The sequence below is a fragment of the Pelobates fuscus genome, chromosome 7 (genome assembly GCF_036172605.1).
Source record: "Pelobates fuscus isolate aPelFus1 chromosome 7, aPelFus1.pri, whole genome shotgun sequence".
Taxonomy (NCBI): Eukaryota; Metazoa; Chordata; class Amphibia; order Anura; family Pelobatidae; genus Pelobates; species Pelobates fuscus.
This window is the reverse complement of record NC_086323.1, coordinates 64,491,406-64,514,807: the sequence shown is the minus strand read 5'-3', so window position 1 is coordinate 64,514,807 and position 23,402 is coordinate 64,491,406. Positions and strand designations below refer to the sequence as shown.

The window sequence follows — 23,402 nt, the reverse complement described above, 5'->3', positions numbered from 1 at the left end:
CCATGTCCCCCGACGTCGCGTCAAACGCTGGTAGATCGGTTGCTTGGCAACGTCACCCTGAAGCATGCTGCAACGCGATTGGCTCTTGCGCTTTGACGTCGTTCTCCAGTAATATTCATGCGGAATCCTGGCATTGGATAGAACACCGGTCTCTGGTTACACTCAAGGACCCCAACAGAAAAGGAAATGAGGTGTCTTCAGCGCGCCTGATAAATAAAGTTAGCATAGTACGGGGGAGGCGGAATGTATTACAACCTACTGGCGATTTCTGACGAAACGTTTTACAGTGTTTTTTTATATTTTTTATGCATTGAATAAATCGCACTGCAGTATCAGAGATAACGTTGTCCCTGACGTCATGACGGAGTTTGGTTTTTCAGGCAGCGCCGTGGGCAGCCCGTTGCTGGTCCTTGCAGTAAGCAGCGCCGGCTGGGCTGGAGAAGATGGCGGTGCGGGAGATGTTGGTGTGGTTTGTCGCCGTGCTGCAGGCGGTAAGGGCGGCTTGGCTGGGGGCAGTGTGTGCCAGTTATGGGTGGCGTGTGTGTGTATTCCTGGTCCGGGCCGCTGAGAGCTGGGGAGGGGCCGCTGAGGCTGCAGCTAGTTCGGCTCTGTTGTGATGACGTGGCTCTGGTAGCTTCCTGCTTCAGCTTTAACAAGTGGAGCTCCACAAGGCAGATCATTAATGCTAAGACTGGTCAGTCATTACTGGGACGGTCAGGGCTCAGTAAAACATACCTTACACTTGGCAGGAACAATACAGTCTGAAACCTGCAGATATCTTCATTAAAGTGGGAAATTCACATTATATCTGAAAATAGGAGAATAATTAAAGACATAACTGAGATGAGAACTACTGTGTAATGAAAGTTTAAATTAAAGAGACACTATAGTCCCCAAAACAACTTTAGCTTAGTGATACATTTTTGGTGTATAGATCATGCCTCTGAAGTTTCACTGCCATTTAGGAGTTAAATCACTTTTGTTTCTGTTTATGCAGCCTGCATGAAAAAATGGTTTCACTTTCAGTCAGATGTTAACTTGATTTAAAAGTTATATCTTGTTCTGGCTCATGCAGAGTCTCGAAGGTTATTAACAGAGAACGAGATTTAAAAAGTCGTAAATTCCTCAGCAGAAACTTTTAACTCTTCCCGTGCTAAGCCCTTCTAATTGGCTGAGATTGTCAACATTTTGAACCCATTCACTAACAAAGAGTTAAAAAATTCCACTCACTGGCAAGTTGTCATAGATGGGGAATTCCAATTGTCTGACACGTGTAGTTGCCATGGCTGGGAGGGGACATTGGAGTTGTCATGGCAGGTAGTGTAGACCCTTCCTTCACTTTCCAGTGCTCACTGGGTTCCCAGTCTGTATTCTGACTTACTGAGTGCCAATGCAAAAAGGACTGATTACTGTGATCTGAAGGTGCAAACTACATGCTCCCTCACAGGTTGACTAGGGTCTCTTTTTCCGCTAGATAACATGAGTGTTGAAGGAACACTATTAGGTCAGGAACACACACATACTCCCGACCCTTTTGTGTTAAAACCACCATTTAGGTGGCTTGTCCCTTGTTAGCCCCCTTAAAAGGTAATAAAACTTACCTTACTTCCAGCACCTTGCACATCTGCCGGCGCTGGATCCCACCTCCTTGCTGACGTCATAATCTATAAGCATTGGATTGGCTGAAATCGGAAAGGAAGCAGGACGTGCGGGGCCCTTCTCATAGAGATGCATTGAATCAAAGCATCTCTATGAGGAAAATTCATCATCTCCATGCAGAGCGTGCTGCGCACTGCCCCAGGTGGCACCTCCATTGGCCATTTGTGGAGTAGCCACTGGAGGTGTCCCTAGACAGTAATGTAAACACTGTCTTTTCACTGAAAATGCCTGCAGGGTAGGGATAGAATATTCCTATTTTGGCCAATATTCCTATTTTTGGAAAATATCTGTTTCAGCCATTGTTGATACTGATATTGCCGATAATGTGAGAGGCGACAGTGACCCAGAACACGCATGGCCATCGGACGGAACACGTGGTCACAGGGCGTACCGGCTCTGGGTGCGCAAGAATCGAGTGACCGGCAGGAAGGAAGCGCAGAGCACTCGTGTAGCGTGGAGGAGAGCGGTCCGCGGTAAAGGAGCTTCAGTTTCTTGTACCCGGCTGACTGACAGGAAGTGCTCACAGAGAGCACTTCCTGTCAGTCTGGCCGGGTACAGGAAACTTAGGCTCCCGTACCGTGCTCCGCTCGGCCATGCTACAAGAGAGGTAATGCGGCACACCAGCAAAGGGAGAGGACCACTATAGAGAGGGGAGAGGTACATTAAGGGACGGGGAGAGGAGCACTAAGAGCAGGGAAAGGAGAGGAACACTAAATATTCTTGAAAACAAAAAATATGACTAGCATGTATATTTTGTGCATTTACCACTTAATAAAAAAAGATTTATAAAAATAGATAAATAATCAACATGTTCAGTTAACAGTAGATTTGTGTAGAATTTTTTTTTTTTTCAAAAAGTAAGTTATCAGCCTGAAAGTTCAGATTATTGATATCGGTTGATCCTTACTGCAGGGAATGAGTATGCTCACCAGTACAACTACATTAAGCTGTAGTTGTTCTGGGGACTATAGTGTCCCTTTAAATCTTCACAGTGACCATAGCACCACTTTCTGCAGAAAGTGGGGGAGCACAAATGCATAACATACAGCCAGCATTTACACACACAAAACAATTGCCACGCACCATTTGGTCAGCAGATGATGAAAAACTCATGGATATTCACTTAACTTTTTTTGCAAATTATATCTGAAAATGGAAAAACTGTGGCAAAAAGTTGTGACTGTGGCTGAGTTGGAGATTTAATTAATGAGGCATTTTGTGCTAGACTGTAAGGATTCTGTTTGTTAATAAAGCATTTTCTCTTTGCTGTTTTAGATCTCAACATATGGAGCTGAACTTTCTTCTGAAGCCTGCAGAGATGTCGGCTTCTCTAGCAATTTGCTGTGCAGTTCCTGTGACCTACTTTCACAGTTTAGCCTGAATGAAATATCTTCATCTTGCAGGCAGTGCTGTCAGGAGGAAGCACACTTTGAATCTAGAAAGGTATATTTAAAGATCCGTGTGTACTTTCAATGTGCTAGACCAGTGATGGCGAACATTTGTGAACCCGAGTTCCCAAACCGCAATACAAACCAACTTTTTTTCCTGAATGTGCCAACACGGCAATTATACACACTGACACACACATATTCACAGATACACACACACACACCCTTAGTGCTCTCCCATCCCCTCCTGTCCCTTAGTTCTCTCCCCTGTCACCCTGTGATCTTTCCTGCCCCACTGTCCCTTAGTGTTCTCCCCTACCCTTTGTCCCTTAGTACTGTCTCTCCTCCCCTCCCTTAGAGCTGTCCCTTAGTGGCGTGGTCTCTCCCCTCCCCCCCTTAGTGGTCTCTCCCCTCTCCCTCCTTAGTGGTCCTCTCCTCTTCCCCTGCCTAAGTTGCTTATAGGAAGTGCCGGGCGATCTGGGACACGTGGGCACCTTACCGGCGACCTATGTCTGCATGCTCACAGAGAGGGCTCGGCGTGCCAGCTGTGGCACGCGTGCCATAGGTTCGCTATCGCTGTGCTAGACTATCCAAGCTAGTTACTCCCAACAACTATCTCTTTGACTGTAATGTAATAACTTAAATGTTTCACTAAATTTCAGGTAAAACGTTTTTTATGATGTAGTTGCGTTTAAAAAAATATATATAATTCATTTAATTCTACAGACAGCATATTTAGTATTTATATGATACCAACACAGTCATAATGAGTATTTGATAACGATTCTATCTTCATAAAATGCCAATTTTTCTGAGGGAGAGTAACAGTGCTGCTTTAAAGGAACACTCTAAGCACCACAGTAACTCTAGATTAAAGTTTATGCATATACCCCTGCCTTGTCACTGTATAAGTGATATACACCTCTAAAGGTGTGTATGTGTATAACTGCTTGGCACTCTCCTTATGCCTTACAATACGCTGTATACTGCATGGGGACCACTCAGTGCAACTAAGAAGTCATGTGAGGGCACCCTCTATTATTGTGTGTGTTTCCTATACACGTGTGTGTGTGTGTGATTCACATGGCCTTCATTAAAGTAAATGTTTCATTTTTACAGCACAGTGTGTTTACTTTAGGAATTTAATCTTCTGCTCCTATAATTGAACCTTAATCACACATAAGGCTGCTGTAAGCGCTAGCATGCAATTAACAGAACAGGAGATGCATTCTAAATTAAGCAAATTGCACATTAAGAAAAGGCTGTGTGAGTCACAGGAAGGGGTGGTGTGATTATGGCTTCATAAACAAGTGACTATTAAACGGGAGAGATTTAAGCAGTGAGGCTGCAGGGGCATGATCTGTACACCCTATTTAATACAATATACATGTATAATTGTACACACATATTACATGACTGTATAGCATTTTTTGTTTCTTCATGTGAGTGCAAGCAAGAGTTTTTCCATACTGTCAGCGGCAGTACTACAGCAGGGATTCTTTGCATTTGTCCCTTTGTTTTTTTTTTTCCCCTTACCTGCAGTAGGGGTGTCTGCAGGGGTGCAGAATAAGGTAGCTGCACTATAGGTGATGTACTTGCTGCGGAGCCTGCACTACCTGTGAAGCTCTCTGAGTTCTGGTCTGGTCAACGAGGTGGTCATTGCGCCTCAGATGCTGCAAAATCTTATTGGAATGATGGAATTATAGTCATGGTGTGTGTTTCACGTAACTCATTCTCAATAGCCTCACTTTCGCCGGAAATAGAGTAGGAGCCAGCAACAGGTCATGGGGAGGATTGCATTCCACTGATGATATGCTTATGCAAATGGTCTGGGGGGGTTAACTTGGCACCTAAACTTGATTTTTTTAAGAGTGTCTAGACCGGCAGATGCAGTTCAACACGCAGCAGCCCCGCTTGGTGACTCCTTAATATCTGTAATATTTATAACAATACTGCTAAGGAAGTTTAAAATAAAAATAGATGAGGGGCATTCACCGGTATTCAAATGGTGCTTTTTTTTTTGTGTCTTCAAAAATCAGCTTTGTTACAAATGACGTTTTAACCCGTTCGGGTCTTTATCAAGATTCAATACAAATGTGTACATATATAAGAAAATACATAAACAACTTACCAATCAAGTGATAGGACAGCCTGAACACTGATTCAACCCGGAAGTGTCGGGAAAACAAAGTCGCGTGAACTAGCATGGTTGCTAGGTAACTATCCCCTCTGAATAAACATTCGTATACCGTGGTTGCTAGGTGAAGGAAAAACAAAGGTTACGTGAACCGGGTTCTGGCACGAAGGATTAGTCATAGTGCATGTATATACATAGAAGAGATTGAGTGGTATGAGGGAAAGTGAAAAACAACAGTGTACCAAATCCAAAAATGTTACTGCAATATGTAAACACACAGAAACGTAAAGTGCAAGTGGCTGAGAGTGATAGGAAAGGGATAGGAGAGTCAAACAGCCCCATTCTGGTAAATCCAAAGAGACTATGGTGTGTTATAAACACAACGTCTCGGGTACATATTTCATAACCTGTACACGTTTACACATTATCAAATAAATAAAACAAACATAATACACACTTAGCATTGTATTCAGTTCATTTAGAATTGGGTCTATAACCCCTTAAGGACAGAGCTTCAGAAGCTTGTCTTTCACTTAATGACAACGGCATTTTTTGCATTTTTTGCTATTTGCGTTCAACTGCAATTTGCTTTTTACTTATTCATTGCACCGACACATATTATATACCGTTTTTTAAAGGACAGAAAGGGCTTTAATTTGATGTAACACATATATATATAAATGCTTATTTATTATTAAAAAAAATACAGAAATATGCAAAAAAATGAATTTTTGTGTTTTTTTTACAGTTTTTGCCATAATAATGTGTACATAATTAGTGCAGGTTAAGGAAAGTAATTAAAAATAAATTCATTTAGTTGTTCTGAATTACAGAATATATAATGTGTCTGGGATTTTCAGTTTTTTTTGGTAGTTACAGGTCACAAAGCACAAGGAGTAAAATACACTTTTTATGTGGAGCGATTTTAGAATTTGGTATGTTTGTCTTGTAAGCCTAATAGCCATAAAAGAAAACAAAATTGCCACACAAAAGTATATATTTATATAAAGTAGACACCCCAGGCTATTTACCTAAGGTTGTTTTGACACTTTCTACGTAGCCATTTTACCGCCAACCTCTGCTAAATATTGGAGTAAAATTGTGTTTTTTGGGGGTTTTCGCACACAAACTTATAACAAAGAACTTCTCATGTGTATTTTGTAAAGTTGGTGTGTGCTATTCCTGTACAAAGTTTTATTATGTGTTCAGTTACTTCTGCTGAGTACAACGGTACCCCCATTGTATGTCTTTGGCACTATTTCGTGAAGCTACAGTGCCATATAGGAGACCTGTCCTTTTCAGTATTCACAGTAGAATTTTGAGAGACGGATTTAATGAGCCTATGCTTCCATTTGGGGTATTATAACAGTCTGTCTGTTCGAAAAAAAAAACCAAAGGCCTACCATTTGTAAAAGTAGACACTCCAGGGTATCTCATAAGGTGCATATTGTGCCTTAACATGCCCCCATTTTTTTACCAATACATGCCAAAGTATGTGGTAAAAAATAATTTTGTGCGTTTTTTACATATGGATTGCATTTGTGCTGGGCATTTTGTATATTTCACATGTGCCACTAAGTTCAAACCCCCCAAATTATGTTCAGCTAAGTCTTCTGAGTAAAATGACACCCCCATTGTATGTCTTTGGCACTAGTTCGTGAAGCTACAGTGCCATATAGGAGACCTGTCCTTTTCAGTACTCACAGTAGAATTTTGAGAGACGGATTTAATGAGCCTATGCTTCCATTTGGGGTATTATAACAGTTTGACTGTTCAAAAAAAACCCACAAAGGCCTACCATTTGTAAAAGTAGACACTCCAGGGTATCTCATAAGGTGCATATTGTGCCTTAACATGCCCCCATTTTTTCACCAATAGATGCCAAAGTATGTGGTATAAAATTATTTTGTGCGTTTTTTACATATGGATTGCATTTGTGCTGGGCATTTTGTATATTTCACATGTGCCACTAAGTTCATACCCCCCAAATTATGTTCAGCTAAGTCTTCTGAGTAAAATGACACCCCTATTGTATGTCTTTGGGACTATTTTGTGAAGCTACAGTGCCATATAGGAGACCAAGCCATATCAGTTTTTACCGAACTTTGAATTTTGACGCTGGGCCTATGTGCAATTTCCAAGCATCTTACCAGGTATTAAATTCAAACTACCCCACAAAGGCCTACCATTTCTTAAAGTAGACACCCCAGGGTATTTCAAAAGGTATATTCTAAACCTTAGTGTAGGATCATTTTTTTGTTAGTTTGTACCAAGTCTAGTTGCAATTAGCATTTTTTCTGCCTTTTTGACACACACTTGGAGATGTTACTGTATATTTTGCTATCCTTATGTGTGCTGCGGCAGTATAACACCTAATATGTTGCTCAGCTATGTCATCTTAGTGCAATGATACCCCCATATACAGAATAGTTGGGGTAAACTTATCCGGGGGTAGTACACAGTTATCTGCGTCCCGGGCAAAGCTGTCATGGATTCCGAAACCAAAACACAGACAGACCACAAAGAGAGAGAACACAGAGAGAGAAACTTGTAATACCGGTCCTTAGAATGGCCGGGCTATACAAGCAGAGAATTGTCAAGGTACAAGCCGAGGTCAAAGGAGTAAAGAGAAACGGAACAACGATAGGACAAGCCGAGGTCAAGGATCAGAGAAGACAGGATAAACGGTAGACAAAGCCAAGATTCGGTAACCAAAAATCACACCCCAAAACTGGTCTACTTATTCGGCCTGGGTGTGAAAAATTTTAAAACAATGGCCAATACATAGGCCGGGCTGAGAGGGGCAATCAGGGCAGTAATAGCTGGTCTCAACTCTTACGCCCCTCTTGTAACACACCCTGCACCTTTTCTGGGGGTTTTGTTTTTTAGGGGTTGGTGGAATCTTAAAGCAGAAGTGACCTGCCTCCATTCTTCTGCTAGGCTCCACTGATGGTCTCCTTGTGTGGCATTCTAGCAGCTTAGAAATTAGCTCAAACTGGAAAGAAAGAAAAGTGCTTTTCAGCCCAGCATTTGCCTTTTTAAAAATAACAAAGGCATTGTGGATTGCCATCTGCAAAAGGTATATGCCCACTTTTTTATACCATGCCCTGGTCTTTCTCATGATCAAATATGGCTGCATCAGTTGATCGGACAGGTCAACGCCCCCCATATGCCGATTATATTGCCTTATGCAGACTGGCACCCGTTTATATTCGTCTCTGCCACGAACTGCGACCCTCCGAGTGTTTTCACCATGGATGGTGGTTAAGATGAAAACATCCTTTTTATCCCTGTACTTGAGTGCCAGCAGTTCATTCTGGCAGAGAGCTGCTGTTTCCCCCCTTTTCATTTTTTTGTTCGCTAGAGCCTTTGGGAAACCTGTGCGACTCTTCCGAATAGTGCCACAGGCCACGGTCTCGAAGCAATACAACATTTGTAACAGTGGGATGCTATTATAAAAGTTATCGATGTATAGATGATAACCTTTATTAAGTAGTGGCATTATTAAGTCCCAGACAATTTTTCCACTTGTCCCTACTGTATCTGGGCAACCTGGGGGATCAAGGTGGCTATCCCTTCCTTCGTATACACGGAAGGTGTATACGTAGCCACTGCCACTTTCACATAGTTTATAAAATTTGATCCCATATCGGGATCTTTTGGATGGGATATATTGTCTAAACCCCAGTCTTCCCTTAAACTTCATTAGGGACTCGTCAATGGAAATGTTTTTATTGGGGGTATATATAGCGGCAAATTTACGGTTAAAGTGGGCAATTAAAGGGCGTAGTTTGTAAAGAAGATCATACTGCGGATCACCTTTTGGGGGGCACTTGTTGTTATCACTAAAGTGCATAAATCTTAGTATGTCTTCATATCTTTCCCTTGTCATTGTCTCGGCAAAAATAGGAGTATTGCAAATAGGATGTTTAGCCCAATACATCCTAATTGTGGGCTTTTTAATTAGCCCCATTAACATGGTCAGTGCCCAGAATTGTTTAAATTCTGGCACACTGGTTGGGTACCATCTCTCTTTCCTAGAGATAAGAGAGTCTGGATTGCGTGCCAGATATTGCTCCGCATAGAGATTAGTCTGGGTGACTATCTCCCCAAAAATCTCATCCCCCAAGAACAGCTGCATAACATCCAGCGCACTATAGGCAGACAGGTCCGCCTGTATGCCAGGATTGCCTGTAAACACTGGGATGTCTGGGGAAAAATTATTAGGGGGTACCCAGTCATCTGCGCCATGGTCAGCATTAGGGGAATCGTCGATTTCTCCTGATGGTCCTGCAGTATCTGGCACATAGTCCATGTCCCCTGCATCCCCTGCGTCACTCCCTGCTTCACTCTCTGAGGCAGTGTCAGTCGCCTCTGAGTCTGCCGCTAACAGGGCATAAGCCTCCTCCGCGCTATACTTTCTAAACATTGTTAATACAGCTAACACAGCTAACAAAACTCTAACAAAAAAAAAAATTTTTTTTTTTTTTTTTTTTTTTTTTATACCCTAATTCCCACTAAATTCCACCCACCAAAATAACTAAATCACAAATTAATAAAATCAAATAATAAAATTTAACCCCTTAGGGTTACAAAAAACCTAAAAATTAACCCTTGAAAGTAAAAAAAAAAAAAATAGATCACAGTAAAGTACTGTGACCTGTATATTGATCACTGCTAGCAGTGATCAAGCAGCAGGGAAAGGGTTATTTTTTTTTTTTTAACTCCACAAAAGTGAATTTTATACTTAAGTATAACTCTGCAATAAATCAGGGACACAATGTAGCACCGATCCGTCTCTCTCCACTTCACAAACCCACACGAGGTGGAGGGAGGCGGATCAGATATCCCAGCAGCATTGTGACCGCTGTGACTGGCTATCACAGCGATCACATGGGCTGGGATATCCGGATTTGCTGCTGCCGGTCTGCCCCTGACTCGGAGGGACCCAGCAACAGCATTAACCCCGCGATCGCCGGCACTGCGCGATCGCGGCGTTAATTTTAACGCGTGACGGACGAGGTCCGTCACTTGTCATTAACGCATTCCCCCGTGTGACGGACCTCGTCCGTCACTCGTCGTTAAGGGGATAAAGATCCAAATCTCCTATCTCATGTACTTCACGTATTATGATTCAAACCAGGTGAAAAAAAGAAAATATAACTAACAGATTTTTTTTTTTATATATTATTTAACTGGTCTACATAATACTCAAACTAATTCACCAAACAGTTGGAATAACCAAGAGTACGGTTGTAAAGGACATGAAAGGGGGTGGGTGGCAAGACTCTGAATGCTTCAAATTAAAATGTGTCCAATGACCTAACATGCAAACACTATCCATAATCTGGGAATAGGGTAACATACCAGAACCTGGAACTAATAACTCATACTATATGTCTACTCCTTGCCTATTCTTATGTTTATGGACAAATTACCGGTATATCGGGACAAATAAGTCTCCGTTCCAATTCTCTCCATGTAGGATAATGAATGTATATAACAAGTGCTAAACAAAAAACTATAATGAATGATAGTCTAAGGGATGATTAAATGAAATGATGGGCAAGGGTCTAAATACTAAAGGAAATTTATGATAATGACTAGATAATAATAAAAATAAAATGATGTATACATAGACAAATACCTACTAAAATAGAAACAAGTGTAAACAATAAATTAATGAATCAAAAATAAGAATAAAATGAAAACGAAAAACTAAAAGTGTAAATAATGAAATTAATAAAGAATATAGACATAAAAATAAGAACTAAAAATAAAGAATAATGAATGAATAAATACCCAAAAATTACTTTAAAAATAAATAACATAAGAGGAATAAAATAGAATGAAAAATAAATGAGACATGAGTTATGTTACCAAGTTCATAGTTTGGACCTGTTAAAGGAACATTGAAAATACCAAATTACCAATACATGGGACAGTTACCTAGCAACCACGCTCTCACGACACATGGGTTTCCATATGTTTTTGCATATACAGGTGATACTCGAAAAATTTGAATATCGTGCAAAAGTTCATTTATTTCAGTAACGCAACGTAAAAGGGGAAACTAATATATGAGACGCATTACATGCGAAGCAAGATAATCCAAGCCGTGATTTGTCATAAGTGCGATGATTATGGCTTACAGCTCATGAAAACCCCAAATCCACAATCTCAGTAAATTAGAATAGTACATGCAATCAATAAAACAAGGACTGTACATAGAACAATATCAGACCTCTGAAAAGTATAGGCATGCATATGGAATCAGTACTTGGTTTGGGTCCCTTTTGCAGCAATTACTGCCTCAATGCGGCGTGGCATGGAAGCTATCAGCCTGTGGCACTGCTGAGGTGTTATGGAAGACCAGGATGCTTCAATAGCGGCCTTCAGCCCTTCTGCATTGTTCAGTCTCATGTCTCTCATCTTTCTCTTGGCAATGCCCCATAGATTCTCTATAGGGTTCAGGTCAGGCGAGTTTGCTGGCCAATCAAGCACAGGTGCCAAATCTTGCTGGAAAATGAAGTCCGCATCCCCATAAAGCTAGTCTGCGGAAGGAAGCATGAAGTGCTCCAAAATCTCCTGGTAGACTGCTGCTTTGACCCTGGACTTAATGAAGCACAGTGGACCAACACCGGCAGATGACATGGCTCCCCAAATCAACACAGACTGTGGAAACTTCACACTGGACTTCAAGCATCTTGCAGTGTGTGCCTCTCCATTCTTCCTCCAGACTCCGGGTCCTTGGTTTCCAAATGAGATGCAAAAGTTGCTGTCATCAGAAAAGAGGACTTTGGACCACTGAGCAACAGACCAGGTCTGTTTTTCTTTAGCCCAGGAAAGACGCTTCTGACGTTGTTTGTTCTTCAGGAGCGGCTTCACAAGTGGAATATGACATCTGAAGCCCATGTCCAGGATCCGTCTGTGTGTGGTGGCTCTTGATGCACTGACTCCAGCCTCAGTCCACTCCTTGTGAAAGTCCCCAACACTTTTGAATGGCCTTTTCCTGACAATCCTCTCCAGGCTGCAGTTATCCCTGCTGCTTGTGCACCTTTTTCTTCCACACTTTTCCCTTCCACATAACTTTTTATTAACATGCTTTGATACAGCACTTTGGGAACATCCAACGTCCTTCGCAATTACCTTTTGTGGTTTTCCCTCCTTATGAGGGTGTCAATAATGGTTTTCTGCATAACTGTCAGCTGCAGTATTCCCCGTGATTGTGATTCCTACTGAACCAGACTGAGAGACCATTTAAAGGTTCAGCAACCCTTTGCAGGTGTTATGGCTTACTTAGCTGATTAGAGTTGGACACTGTGAGCCTAGAATATTGCACCTTCTCACAATATTCTAATTTACTGAGATTGTGGATTTGGGGTTTTCATGAGCTGTAAGCCATAATCATCGCACTTATGACAAATCACAGCTTGAACTATCTTGCTTTGCATTTAATGCATCTCATATATTAGTTTCCACTTTTACGTTGCATTACTGAAATAAATTAACTTTTGCACGATATTCTAATTTTTCGAGTATCACCTGTATTTAATGTGAGACTCCTACTTTATTTTTGTTTTTGCTGGTGAAGTGCAAGTAATATATATATATATATATATATATATATATATATATAATGCGCGCGTGTGTGTGTGTGTGTTAGTCCAATAAAAAAAGATATCATTGCATAGCGCAATACTCTGGAATTTTGGTGTGTGTGTGTGTGTGTGTGTGTGTGTGTGTGTGTGTATGTATATATATATATATATATATGCACACACACCAAAATTCCAGAGTATTGCGCTATGCAATGATACCTTTTTTTATTGGACTAACATAATATTTCAAAGACAAGCTTTCAAGAGTTTTCCCCTCTGCCTTGGGTCTGAAGCAATACTGATCAATCTGACAGGCCATAGACACCAGAACTACATTAATCTGTTCCTTTAATCATTATTCTCTCTCCGTTGCCACTAGCCTTTTATTTGTATTTCATATATTTTCTACTCTGTGGGGGCACTCTGTAGCTAAGAGCAGGCCTTTTGTTGTTCTCTGACCCTGATGTTACTATTTGCAATTTTTTGAGATTGATATTATGCATGGATTGTGGGTAAATGTGATTGCTTTAAGCCTCGCCCATTTGTCAAGTTCTGCCAAATTCACTGTTTCGCAAAAGGAAAACTCGAGCAGTTAAGACACAGGGAGCTATATTGAAGCAGATTAGATCAGGTCCATTTTTTGTATTTTTGGTGAAATAGCCTCTTAAAAAGAGAGAATGATGAACTTTAAAAAGACCTAGACTGTTACTTAAAAAAACTGGAGACATAATATGACATTTGTCGGTACATAAACCAAACAAGTGTAGAAACTAACTATCAATCTCAATACCAAATGAACAAAAAAAGGCCTGGGTTCTTAAAGGGATACTAGGTTCTGGCACTATCCCCAGATTTACATTACTGGGTTAAATACAGCTCTTCAGAAACAAGAGCTTAATTTTTTTTTTATCAATATTTATTTTATTGAGCATTAGAATAGTTCAGATAGTACAACAGAGATAATTTGCAATAAATAGAAGGATAGTTCAACTATCACAGAATGACTGCTCGTTTTAATAAATGATACCGGATATCAGTAGCCTAGCAATTGTGGAAATTATACATGGCACAAGTAAACAATCGGCCTAGTCTGAAATTGGTACCATAATGTTGAATAATATGATGCTTAATGGTACTTGAGTGAGAACTATAAGGACCAAGAGTGGTCAAATCAACACACATGTGTTGACACCAAGATAGAGTGAGAGCAGAGAAAAAAAAAAACATAAGACTGGAAACCAATAAATAAAATACAAAATAGATATTAAACCGTAACACAGTGCAGCAAATGTGGTTTCATGTTTCACAGCCATATCACAAAAGTAAGACGAAGAGCATGTGCTCGTTATCAAATACATGTAGAATATAGAGGGAAATATCTAGATGGCTAGTGTGTTACAAGGGAAGGAAGTGGCCTACTCCCCCATCTACATCTAGATTAGGCCACAGTCACGGGAGCTGTAGTCTCCTCTCGGAGGAGCCAAAACTCAAGATGAAACTGTTTGGAGAATACCAACCTCTAAAGCCTGGACCCCTGCCAGAAGGTGAATATTGCGAGTAACAGTGCCAGTAGACAGCCACTTGGACAAAAGATCAGAGGAACTTTTAATGTATTTTTTTAATTATCCATATCATGCTTTGTGAATGGGTGCTCAAACCCACCCTGTGGTGTTTCTTTAAAATCTATCAATTATTTGTTCTGAAAGAGGTTAACATTATTTCTTACTAGTGCAGGTTTTCTGCTGCAAATGCAGAATGCTTGGGGTGTAAAATAAAGAACGATGAGTTGGAGGTGAAATTGTAGCAGTACAAAAGATTGCCCACATTTGAAAGTTTCTAAATTTAGCTAGTGGATTAAAGATGGAGATATCACCAAGTTGTGAAAGTTCTACCTTTATACCAAAAATGAAACCTTTTCAAATAAATCAGCAAATTTCTAAGAAAGGAATAGGTTTGGTTTGTTTGTTTGTTTTTTTATATTACAGTATAATAGAAGCAAGTAGGTGCAATTTTTTGTAACATATTTTACAATAATCTATAAAACTGTACAAATCTTGGGACATCATGCAACACGTATGGCCTGCTTATGGAAAACATCTATAGTAATATGAATGAAAAGTGCTTGTATAGTGCTTGTGCCTGGTGTATAGTTTTTCAACACGTGGTGCATATACCCCAGGGAGTATGCCAAGAGACAAACGGTTGGCCACCTTGGCATCCCATTCCATTCTCACTGTACTGTGTTAGGTTAATTATAAAATAACTGAGAACAATGTTGAGCAGGCAAGATTACTTTTGGGCCCATACATCACTTTTTTAGAAATGGGTGAACGGACCATAAACCAGAGTGGTTCTATATCTTATAGCATGACCTTTGTTGTTAACATGCGGGGGGGGGGGGGGAGGGGGGTTTCTTCTAATTTTTCCTTCTTGTCATGTAGTCTGGAATCCATAAAAGTAGCTTGGTGTATTACTCATTTAGAAGAAATTTCATTAGAAATTACATTAGTTGTTTTAAACCTCACCATTCAGAATTTTAAATGAATTTGATTGTATTCCCTTTAGTGAGAAGTAATAAAGCACAGCTGTTGTCGACATAATTCTCATCCCTTCTTGTTAGAACACAAGCATTCTTGATTATGTCTTCAAATACCACACTCAAAAAAAAAAAAATGCAGGCTTGCTGTATGTGATTCTTTTGTATTCTATAAACAGAACAGTCTAAAAAAAAAATAAACAAAGATGGATTGTTTTAATCGGATGCTGCATATGGTCAGGGTTTAAAAGGCAAATTACAATTCCTATTTAATAAAGGGATAGTTCATTTAAACTTAGAACCAGATCTGTAATTTGCTCATTACTCATCACATTTTTGGCAGTTAATCATATTATCCAATGGTAATGAGTGTTTTTTTCCCCCTTTTCTTTAGAAAGTGTGATCATGTATATATGATGGCATTTGTGTATCATTGTGCCAGAAAAAAAACCTGTAAGAACTGGTGACATTCTGATTCTCAGTTGCATGCAGTACAAGACCTCTAAGAATACATGTATCGGTACATTTAAGATTGTATCTTTGAAATCCTACACCCTGTATGTTTTATTTGATTATATTGGTGCTTAGGGGTACACCATTTAGTAGGTTGTAAGTTTTCTTCTTCTTGCATATAGTGGAGATATTGTACATAGCCTCGTTGTACAGTTTGCACATTGGGTCCTTTCTGGGGTGGTAGACCTCTACTTCTAACAATCTGGTGCTGAGTGCCTGTTCCTGTGCAGCTAGCATTAGTACCTCAGAGTTGTCTTTCAGTCCTGCTTCTTCCAACTACTTGTAGAATTTCGCGATGTGAGCCACATCCACAATCTACAGATGTTGCTTCTCTTATGGAGAGGTCTGTCTAACCATTGAACCTCTTCTTTATCCGTCGTGTTCAGCTCTTATCTTGACTAGGAACCGCACTTTAATAATAACCTTATTACTGGTAGGGCGTATGTGTTAATGGAATGTACTTGTAGCTGTTCTCTATGGCTCCGATTTGGCCTTCTGGCAATTAATGATTAATTGATGATTTTTCCTATCAAATGCCCATAGGTATCTAGTCTGGTTGCCAGTGCTGTCAGGTTTTGCTTGGTTGTTTCCAGAGCCTCTGGTATGGGTACACTCTTGTAATTTAGCAGTAGCCAGAATCTGTAATTTTTTTTACATTTTATTTTTTATCTTTCCGCCTCTGTGAAATGTATGGAGCTTATGAGTTGACTTTCTGGCTTCTTTTCTTGGTCTTCATGGTGGGCATTGTCTCTTTCATCCTGACCTTGTAGTTAAAGGGAAACTCCAGTGCCAGGAAAACAATCCATTGTCCTGGCCCTGGAGGTACCCTCTCCCTCCCACCCCCCAATCCCCAGTTACTGAATGGGTAAAAACCTCTTCAGTCACTTACCTGAGGCAGCGACGATGATGGGATGGGGGAGTCTGCCTGCAGAGCTATTTCTCCTACTCTTTCAGAGTGTCTTCAGTCCTCCCAGCCCGTGCAGTCAATAAGCTGGAAGGAAGTAACAGTCATTTCCTCCCAGCACTTTCTGCTCGGGAGGGACTCAGTATCTGCCTCTGCAGCCTTCCCTCCTTCATGCCGCACGATCTCAGTATGCATTCGCTCCATAAGACGCACAGACATTTCCCCTTACTTTTGAGGAGCTTTTATAGAGCGAAAAATACGGTATGTGTGGATAATAAAAGTGAATAATAATGGTTTTGATTGTAACATGTTATAAACATAGAATGTGACGGCAGATAGGAACTATTCAGCCCATCTAGTCTGCCCAATTTTCAAAATACTTCCATTAGTCCCTGGCCTTATCTTAAGTCTAGGATAGCCTTATGCCTATCCTACACATGCTTACATTCCTCACTGTGTTAACCTCTACTACTTAAGCTGGAAGGCTATTCCGTGAGTTCAGTACCCTCTCTGTAAAGTAATAATTCCTGAAATTATTTTGTAAACCTTTTCCCCTCTAGTTTAAGTCTATGTTCTCTTGTGGTGGTAGTTTTTCTACTTTTAAATAGTCTCTGCTTTACTGTGTTGACTCCCTTTATGTATTTAAATGTTTATATCGTCTCCCCCCTGTCTCGTCTTTCCTAGCTATGCATGTTAAGATCCTTTAACCTTTCCTGGTAAGTTTTATCCTGCATATATCAGCATATTTGTTTTTTGTGGCAAAAAAATATTTGTTTTTTTATCACAATAAAAAAAATAGTTTCACTCACTTAATTAACTAGACCTTAGTGTTGTATTGCGAATATAATATTTTATATTAATATATTCTACTTTTTTTCTCTTTTTCCAATATAGCGATATGCAGGAGCTATACTTGAAGTTTGCGGATGAAAATTGGGGAGGTTCCCCCAAGTCCAGGGTAAGTACGCAGTACAATATTTGATCATTTAAAAAAAATGACTCTTGTCATCACACTCTTGTGTATCGCAGTATCTTAAGTTAACAAATGACTTTTCTGTCCATTTAATTGTATCCAGTTGTCATTCATAGCAGTGCTTGGAACACACATAGTCATTCTCTCTCTCTCTCTCTCTATGGTCCTCTACATCCCTGTCTCCTAGCTTGTTATTTGGCTAAGTCTAACATTAGGGTTACATTACTTGTTTCCAGCTACTGCCTTTTACATAGAGAGAGAGTATCCTCTTCTTGTCATTTGGTCTTTGTTTTTTCAGTCACTCATGCACTGTTCAATGTAATGTTCTATCTCTAGCTGAAAAGTCTCGGCACCTCTCCAGGTTAATTAGTTTTATTATTTATAATTCTCCACTTAAATAAGTAGATTCAAAAGTGTACTGCTGCTCAGCATCTATATATCATCAACTCTCCCAGAATGCCATGCACAGTATGCAAATAAACATTAAAGGAGCACTATATGGTCAGGAACACAAACATGTATTCTTGACCCTATAGGGTTAAAACCACCATCTTGCCACCCTGGTCCCCTCATGCCTCCCTAAATATAGTAAATCTTACTTGTATTCAAGGCTGAAATTGCTGGCTTTGTCACTGTTTCCTTTTGACCTGCCTGCTGGCATCATCAGAAGTGGTAGCCTGATCCAATCACAATGCTTCCCCATAGGATTGGCTGAGACTGACAAAGAGGCAGATCAGGGGGCAGAGCCAGCATGATTCAAACACAGCCCTGGCCAATCAGCATCTCCGCATAGAGATGAAATGAATCTCTATGAGGAAAGTTCAGTGTCTGCACGCAGAGGGAGAAGACACTGAATGTTTGGATGCATTTTAGGCAGCCATGACCCATGAAGGATCTGGGGAGTGGCCAGTGAAGTTATCACTAGGCTGTATGTAAACACTGCATTTTCTCTGAAAAGACAGTGTTTACAGCAAAAAGCCTGAAGGTAATGATTATACACACCAGAACAACTTCAATAAGCTGTAGTTGTTCTGGTGACAATAGTGTCCCTTTAAATAGTACTGACAATTGCCTCAGCTACTCAAGTCAGTGGGATGTCCTCTATAGTTTGCTGTTACTGTACTGTCTTTTTGTCATTGCCATGGCCGTCCCTCCACGCTGTTTTACAGCAACCATTATGAAACTGTATCAAGCAACATTACATTCTGGTTTTGCATTCAAATAGCAGGCCAACTATTCAAGATGCTTTTCCCTTGGTGTTTTGTTTTTTGAAAAGGCACCTTTCCATGGTCACAATTTTCAGATAAGTTTCCACCCATTGTTTTATTTTTTTATTTTTTTTATTCAGTTAAACTTTAAGCTTACAGATATGAGTTATGAAAAGATTGTCAAATCTATTTGTTCTCTAATCTAGTTAATCTACATAGATGGCACGAGTAGGAGATATATCTCTTGCTTTGTTCATACCATCAGACATACTGTAAGCTAGCAGAGCATGATGGAAAATGTAGTGCTCCACAAGCCACTGCAAAGATAACGCTAGCCAGCCCTGTCATCTTCAGTTCTAGTCAACAAAAGACAAGAGAACTGCCATAGTGGCAGAATAGTTTTAATTATTTTGTGTCCTTCCGTTTCCTTGTTACAGCTGCAGTACTCCTTTGCAACCAATTCACCTTTTAATGTATCTTTCTTTGTCTGGTGTGTTACCATGGGGATTGAAAAACACATTTCCTGATGAATTGTGTTCTGTTTAATTATCTCATTCAGTTGCATGGTTTGTAAGACATTAAAAATAATTAGGTTTCCTAAAGAAATATGACCTGACCAATTAGTTAAAATCCCCAGTGTCTTATTAGAACAGATGAAGTTAGAATTGCTGGACCAAGAAGAAATATGTAGCCCAAGTCATTTTAGGACTTTGAAATGCTTCCATTACAATATCAAGGCTGCTTAGCATCCCACAGGGCCTAGCACATTAACATACTCTTTTGTATTGTAATTCACATCCGTTTTCCTGTAATGCAGCTTATCGATTAGATATCATTTGCTGCACCTAAATTTAAGTACATTTTTATATAACTACATTTTGAGAAGTTTCAATTCACAAATGTGAAAATGTAAGATATTTCTAGATTTTTATTTTTATTGCTCCAAGCTGCCACAAAGGTATCTGTGCATTTTCTTAGACCTGACTTTGAATCTAGTTCTTGTTGCATTCTAAATTGGCTTCTTCATGTTTTTTAGAATATTGCTTTAGTTGCAGGTATCGTATGGGCTATTGTTGTTTTCTTTTCTTTTTTGCCACACTCTTCTTCCTCCCCCTTTCTCTGTAATAATATAACTAACCAACAAATACATTATGGCACATGTGCCTTGTAGCTCAAAGGCCCCTGAGGTGGCACTTGCTCTCTGCCTTTAGTAGACATCTATACTGCAGACTTACTTAAGTGTGTCATGCGTAGGTGCTTAACTACCCATGGGATCATCATCATCATCAGACAACCTCTCAACCTCTGCAGAAAGAAATGAAAAATTCTACATGGGGAAAGGCTGCGAGTGGGGCAGTCAGTATTACTGCCGAAAGAAAGTATGCTGCCATTGAATGGTGTGATGCTAATATAGAGGAGGGTGGGCTGAGGTGACTGATGTTGCAATAGACACTGATATGGCAAGGGAGAAGAGATGGGGTTGTTGTGTTAGTAAAGGGGGATTTTGATCCATTCTAAAGAGTGGCAAAAGGTTACACACCTAGCATAAAGAGGTGTGTGGGAATTCAAGGGATTGAAAATTAATACTGAAACTGAACTGGAAGACAGAAAGAGAAAGGAGTATTTAATTGGTATATATGAAAGTGGAAGACACAATTGGTACAGAGAAGGGAAAGCATAATTAGAATTAAGGGAGGATGAATCTAGCACAAATAGGAGTCAAGACACTGATGTTGATGGAGGGACTGGATGCAAGAATGTAAGCACAGGGCTCACATATTGAGGGAAGCTTAGGAAATTAAGTAACAGGATAGGAAAGTGGAAACTGAGATCAGGAACATTTTATACAATGCAAAAATGGGTGTGCGTTTTCTAGGTTGAAAACATACTAAAGTCCATCAAGTTCAACCCTGAGACATCACGTGCAAAGTAACATCCACATGATTTTTTTTTTTATCAATTTGAGCTACTGTAGCTCTTCTGTGTAATCAGACCATACCGTCTAGCCTTCACTTCCCATGTGCATCACTGAGCCTTGGGCGCCCATGACACTGACTCCGGTTTACCAGTTGTCTTCCTTGCACCACTTTGGTAGGTGCTAACCACTGTATTTTGGGAACACTCCATAAGGTTTGCTGTTATGAATATACTCTGATCCAGGCGTCTAGTCATCACTATTTAGCCTTTTTTAAAGTCACTCAGATATATTCGCTTACCCATTTTTCCTACTTCCAACAGATGAAATTCAAGAACTGTTTGTTCACTTGTAACAATATAATCAATGCTATTCATTTAATTTGTCATTGGTTTTAATGTTGTGACTGATCAGTGTATTTCTGCTACTGGATTTCTGCAAACTTGTCACTCAGGCTTAGACACATTCAACTTTTCAATGTGCTATTATTCTTTATATAAAATCCATTCATAGTAAGGCATTACAAAACCTTTTAGAATTGGATTAGTACAATTGCATTTATTTGTATATATCTCTCCTGAAGAATTCATGGCAAGGTATGTTGTTGTTTTTTGTCTTTCACAGCTTTTGTCAGGAGTGAGAAGCCCAAGCTTTTCAAGGGTCTGCAGATTAAGGTACTTCTTCATTTTGTCCGGTATTTGTGCATCTATACACAACTGCTTCATTAAGCTCATGTAATCCAACACTGAGACTATCTCCTCTCTGTGGCCACTCTACTGTCTGTGAGATCACATTGATGATCTTGGTCTGTTCAACTCAGATCCACATCACATGTGCAGCAATTACTGAAATCTTCTAACCAAGAGCTTCTCTATGAGAAGCATTGAATGAGTTAGACATCATCGTGGTCTGTGTGAAGACTTTTTCTATTTTTAAATATTCTAAAGGAGGAAGTGCCTGTAGTGGCTTTCTGTCTGACAACCAGTAGAGGTGTATTCTCTGACAAATATAAATATTGCTGTTTCTCAGGGGAAAAAAACAACAATGTTTTACATTGCTAAAGAGAAGGAACAGCATCTATGCACCAAAATAACTCTGTTAACAAGTAGTGGCTCTGATGCTGATTGTCCCTTTAAATCTTCTTTGTGATATGACACTTTGATCTATCTCATGGTCATACTGCATTGTCACTGTTATTTTGCTTTTTCAGTATGTGCGTGGATCCGATCCTGTGCTAAAGCTGCTGGATGACAACGGGAACATTTCTGAAGAACTAAGCATTCTTAAATGGAATACAGATAGCGTTGAAGAATTCTTGAGTGAAAAGCTACATCGAGTTTAATTCCTTTTTTTTTTTTTTTTTTTTTTTTATTATTATTGATCCACAAATCCTGCTAGTGCAAACTATTGTGTTTTTCTTTGCAGCCATTTATGTTTGTATTTCTTTATGTGGTGATAGAGGGCAAAGAAAACAAAAATCAAACAAAAAACTTGTTGGAAGATCACATGTGGGACCAGGTGCAGTTTTTAAAGGTGGTAGGGTTGGTTGTAACCGCTCTATTCCTAGCTTAACCCCTTAAGGACACATGACGTGTGTGACACGTCATGATTCCATTTTATTCCAGAAGTTTGGTCCTTAAGGGGTTAAAGAGCCTCTGTACCGTCCTTTGAATAGAGTAGTTTACAAGCTACAAAAATTAAACAAGTGTAATGATACATAACCAACAATTTATCATGTATTTGACGTATGGCTGCATTTTAAGACACATTTCATTTAATGTTCATGTGCACAATGTCTCACAAACGAATTTATTTTGGTGAGGCAAAAATGATATACTTCCTTAATCAAATATAGCACAACCTCAGAGTTAAAATTAACAAATTTCTTCTATTTTATCTCGAAACGTTTTCAAACCTAAACTGTTGGTCAGAATTATTGAAACAACCACTTTTGTACTGTTTTTCAGTAAGGGAAGCAAAGATCTTTTTTTTTTTTTTTTTTTTTATAGGTGCACTGTGCCATAAACACAGGATGCTATTCATCAAAAGTGATTACTAGTAAGCTAGATTTAATGCAGAAACTGCCTTAACAATCTTTCCATGATCAGTTTTTGTTAGAAATGTGCACATTTGGTGCGTTGGGCAAGCAGTTGGGCAGTGTTTATGGCACTCGGGTAAAATTGAGCATGGTAGCTCTTTAGATGAATTTCACCCTGTCCTTTTAGTGCCCTTTTTGAGTTCATAATCATTTTTGTATTTCTGCTTTTTCTAGATGTTATTTACAGTATCTTGCAAATGCGGGATCTTTGAATGGACGTGCTGTTTTGTGATGATGAAAGGACTCTGTTCATTGCAGTAGATGTGACACATTGAGGTCATACACTTTAGTGAAGGCTACACAGAAAACCTTTTTTAAAAGGCTTGTGAATGTCTGATGTCCTGTGTAATGGCTCAAAATGTCTTGCTCTGCTGCATTAAATATGAGTTGGATGGACTGATATGTTAAAGAAAGATGGTTAAAAAAATAATAAAAATTTTCCACGTTTTCTGACATTGGGTTTCATTGTT

General features: G+C 39.7%; 1 protein-coding gene across 1 annotated transcript; it reads left to right on the top strand.

The window, feature by feature from the left end:
• Window positions 1–406: 406 nt before the first annotated feature.
• Window positions 407–22,833, top strand: SELENOF (selenoprotein F). Its single transcript, XM_063428359.1, has 5 exons — window positions 407–491; window positions 2,935–3,102; window positions 17,633–17,696; window positions 21,459–21,508; window positions 22,045–22,833. The coding sequence occupies exons 1-5, from the start codon at window positions 444–446 to the stop codon at window positions 22,174–22,176; spliced, it is 462 nt and encodes a 153-aa protein (XP_063284429.1). The 5' UTR covers window positions 407–443; the 3' UTR covers window positions 22,177–22,833.
• The last annotated feature ends 569 nt before the right edge of the window (window positions 22,834–23,402 follow it).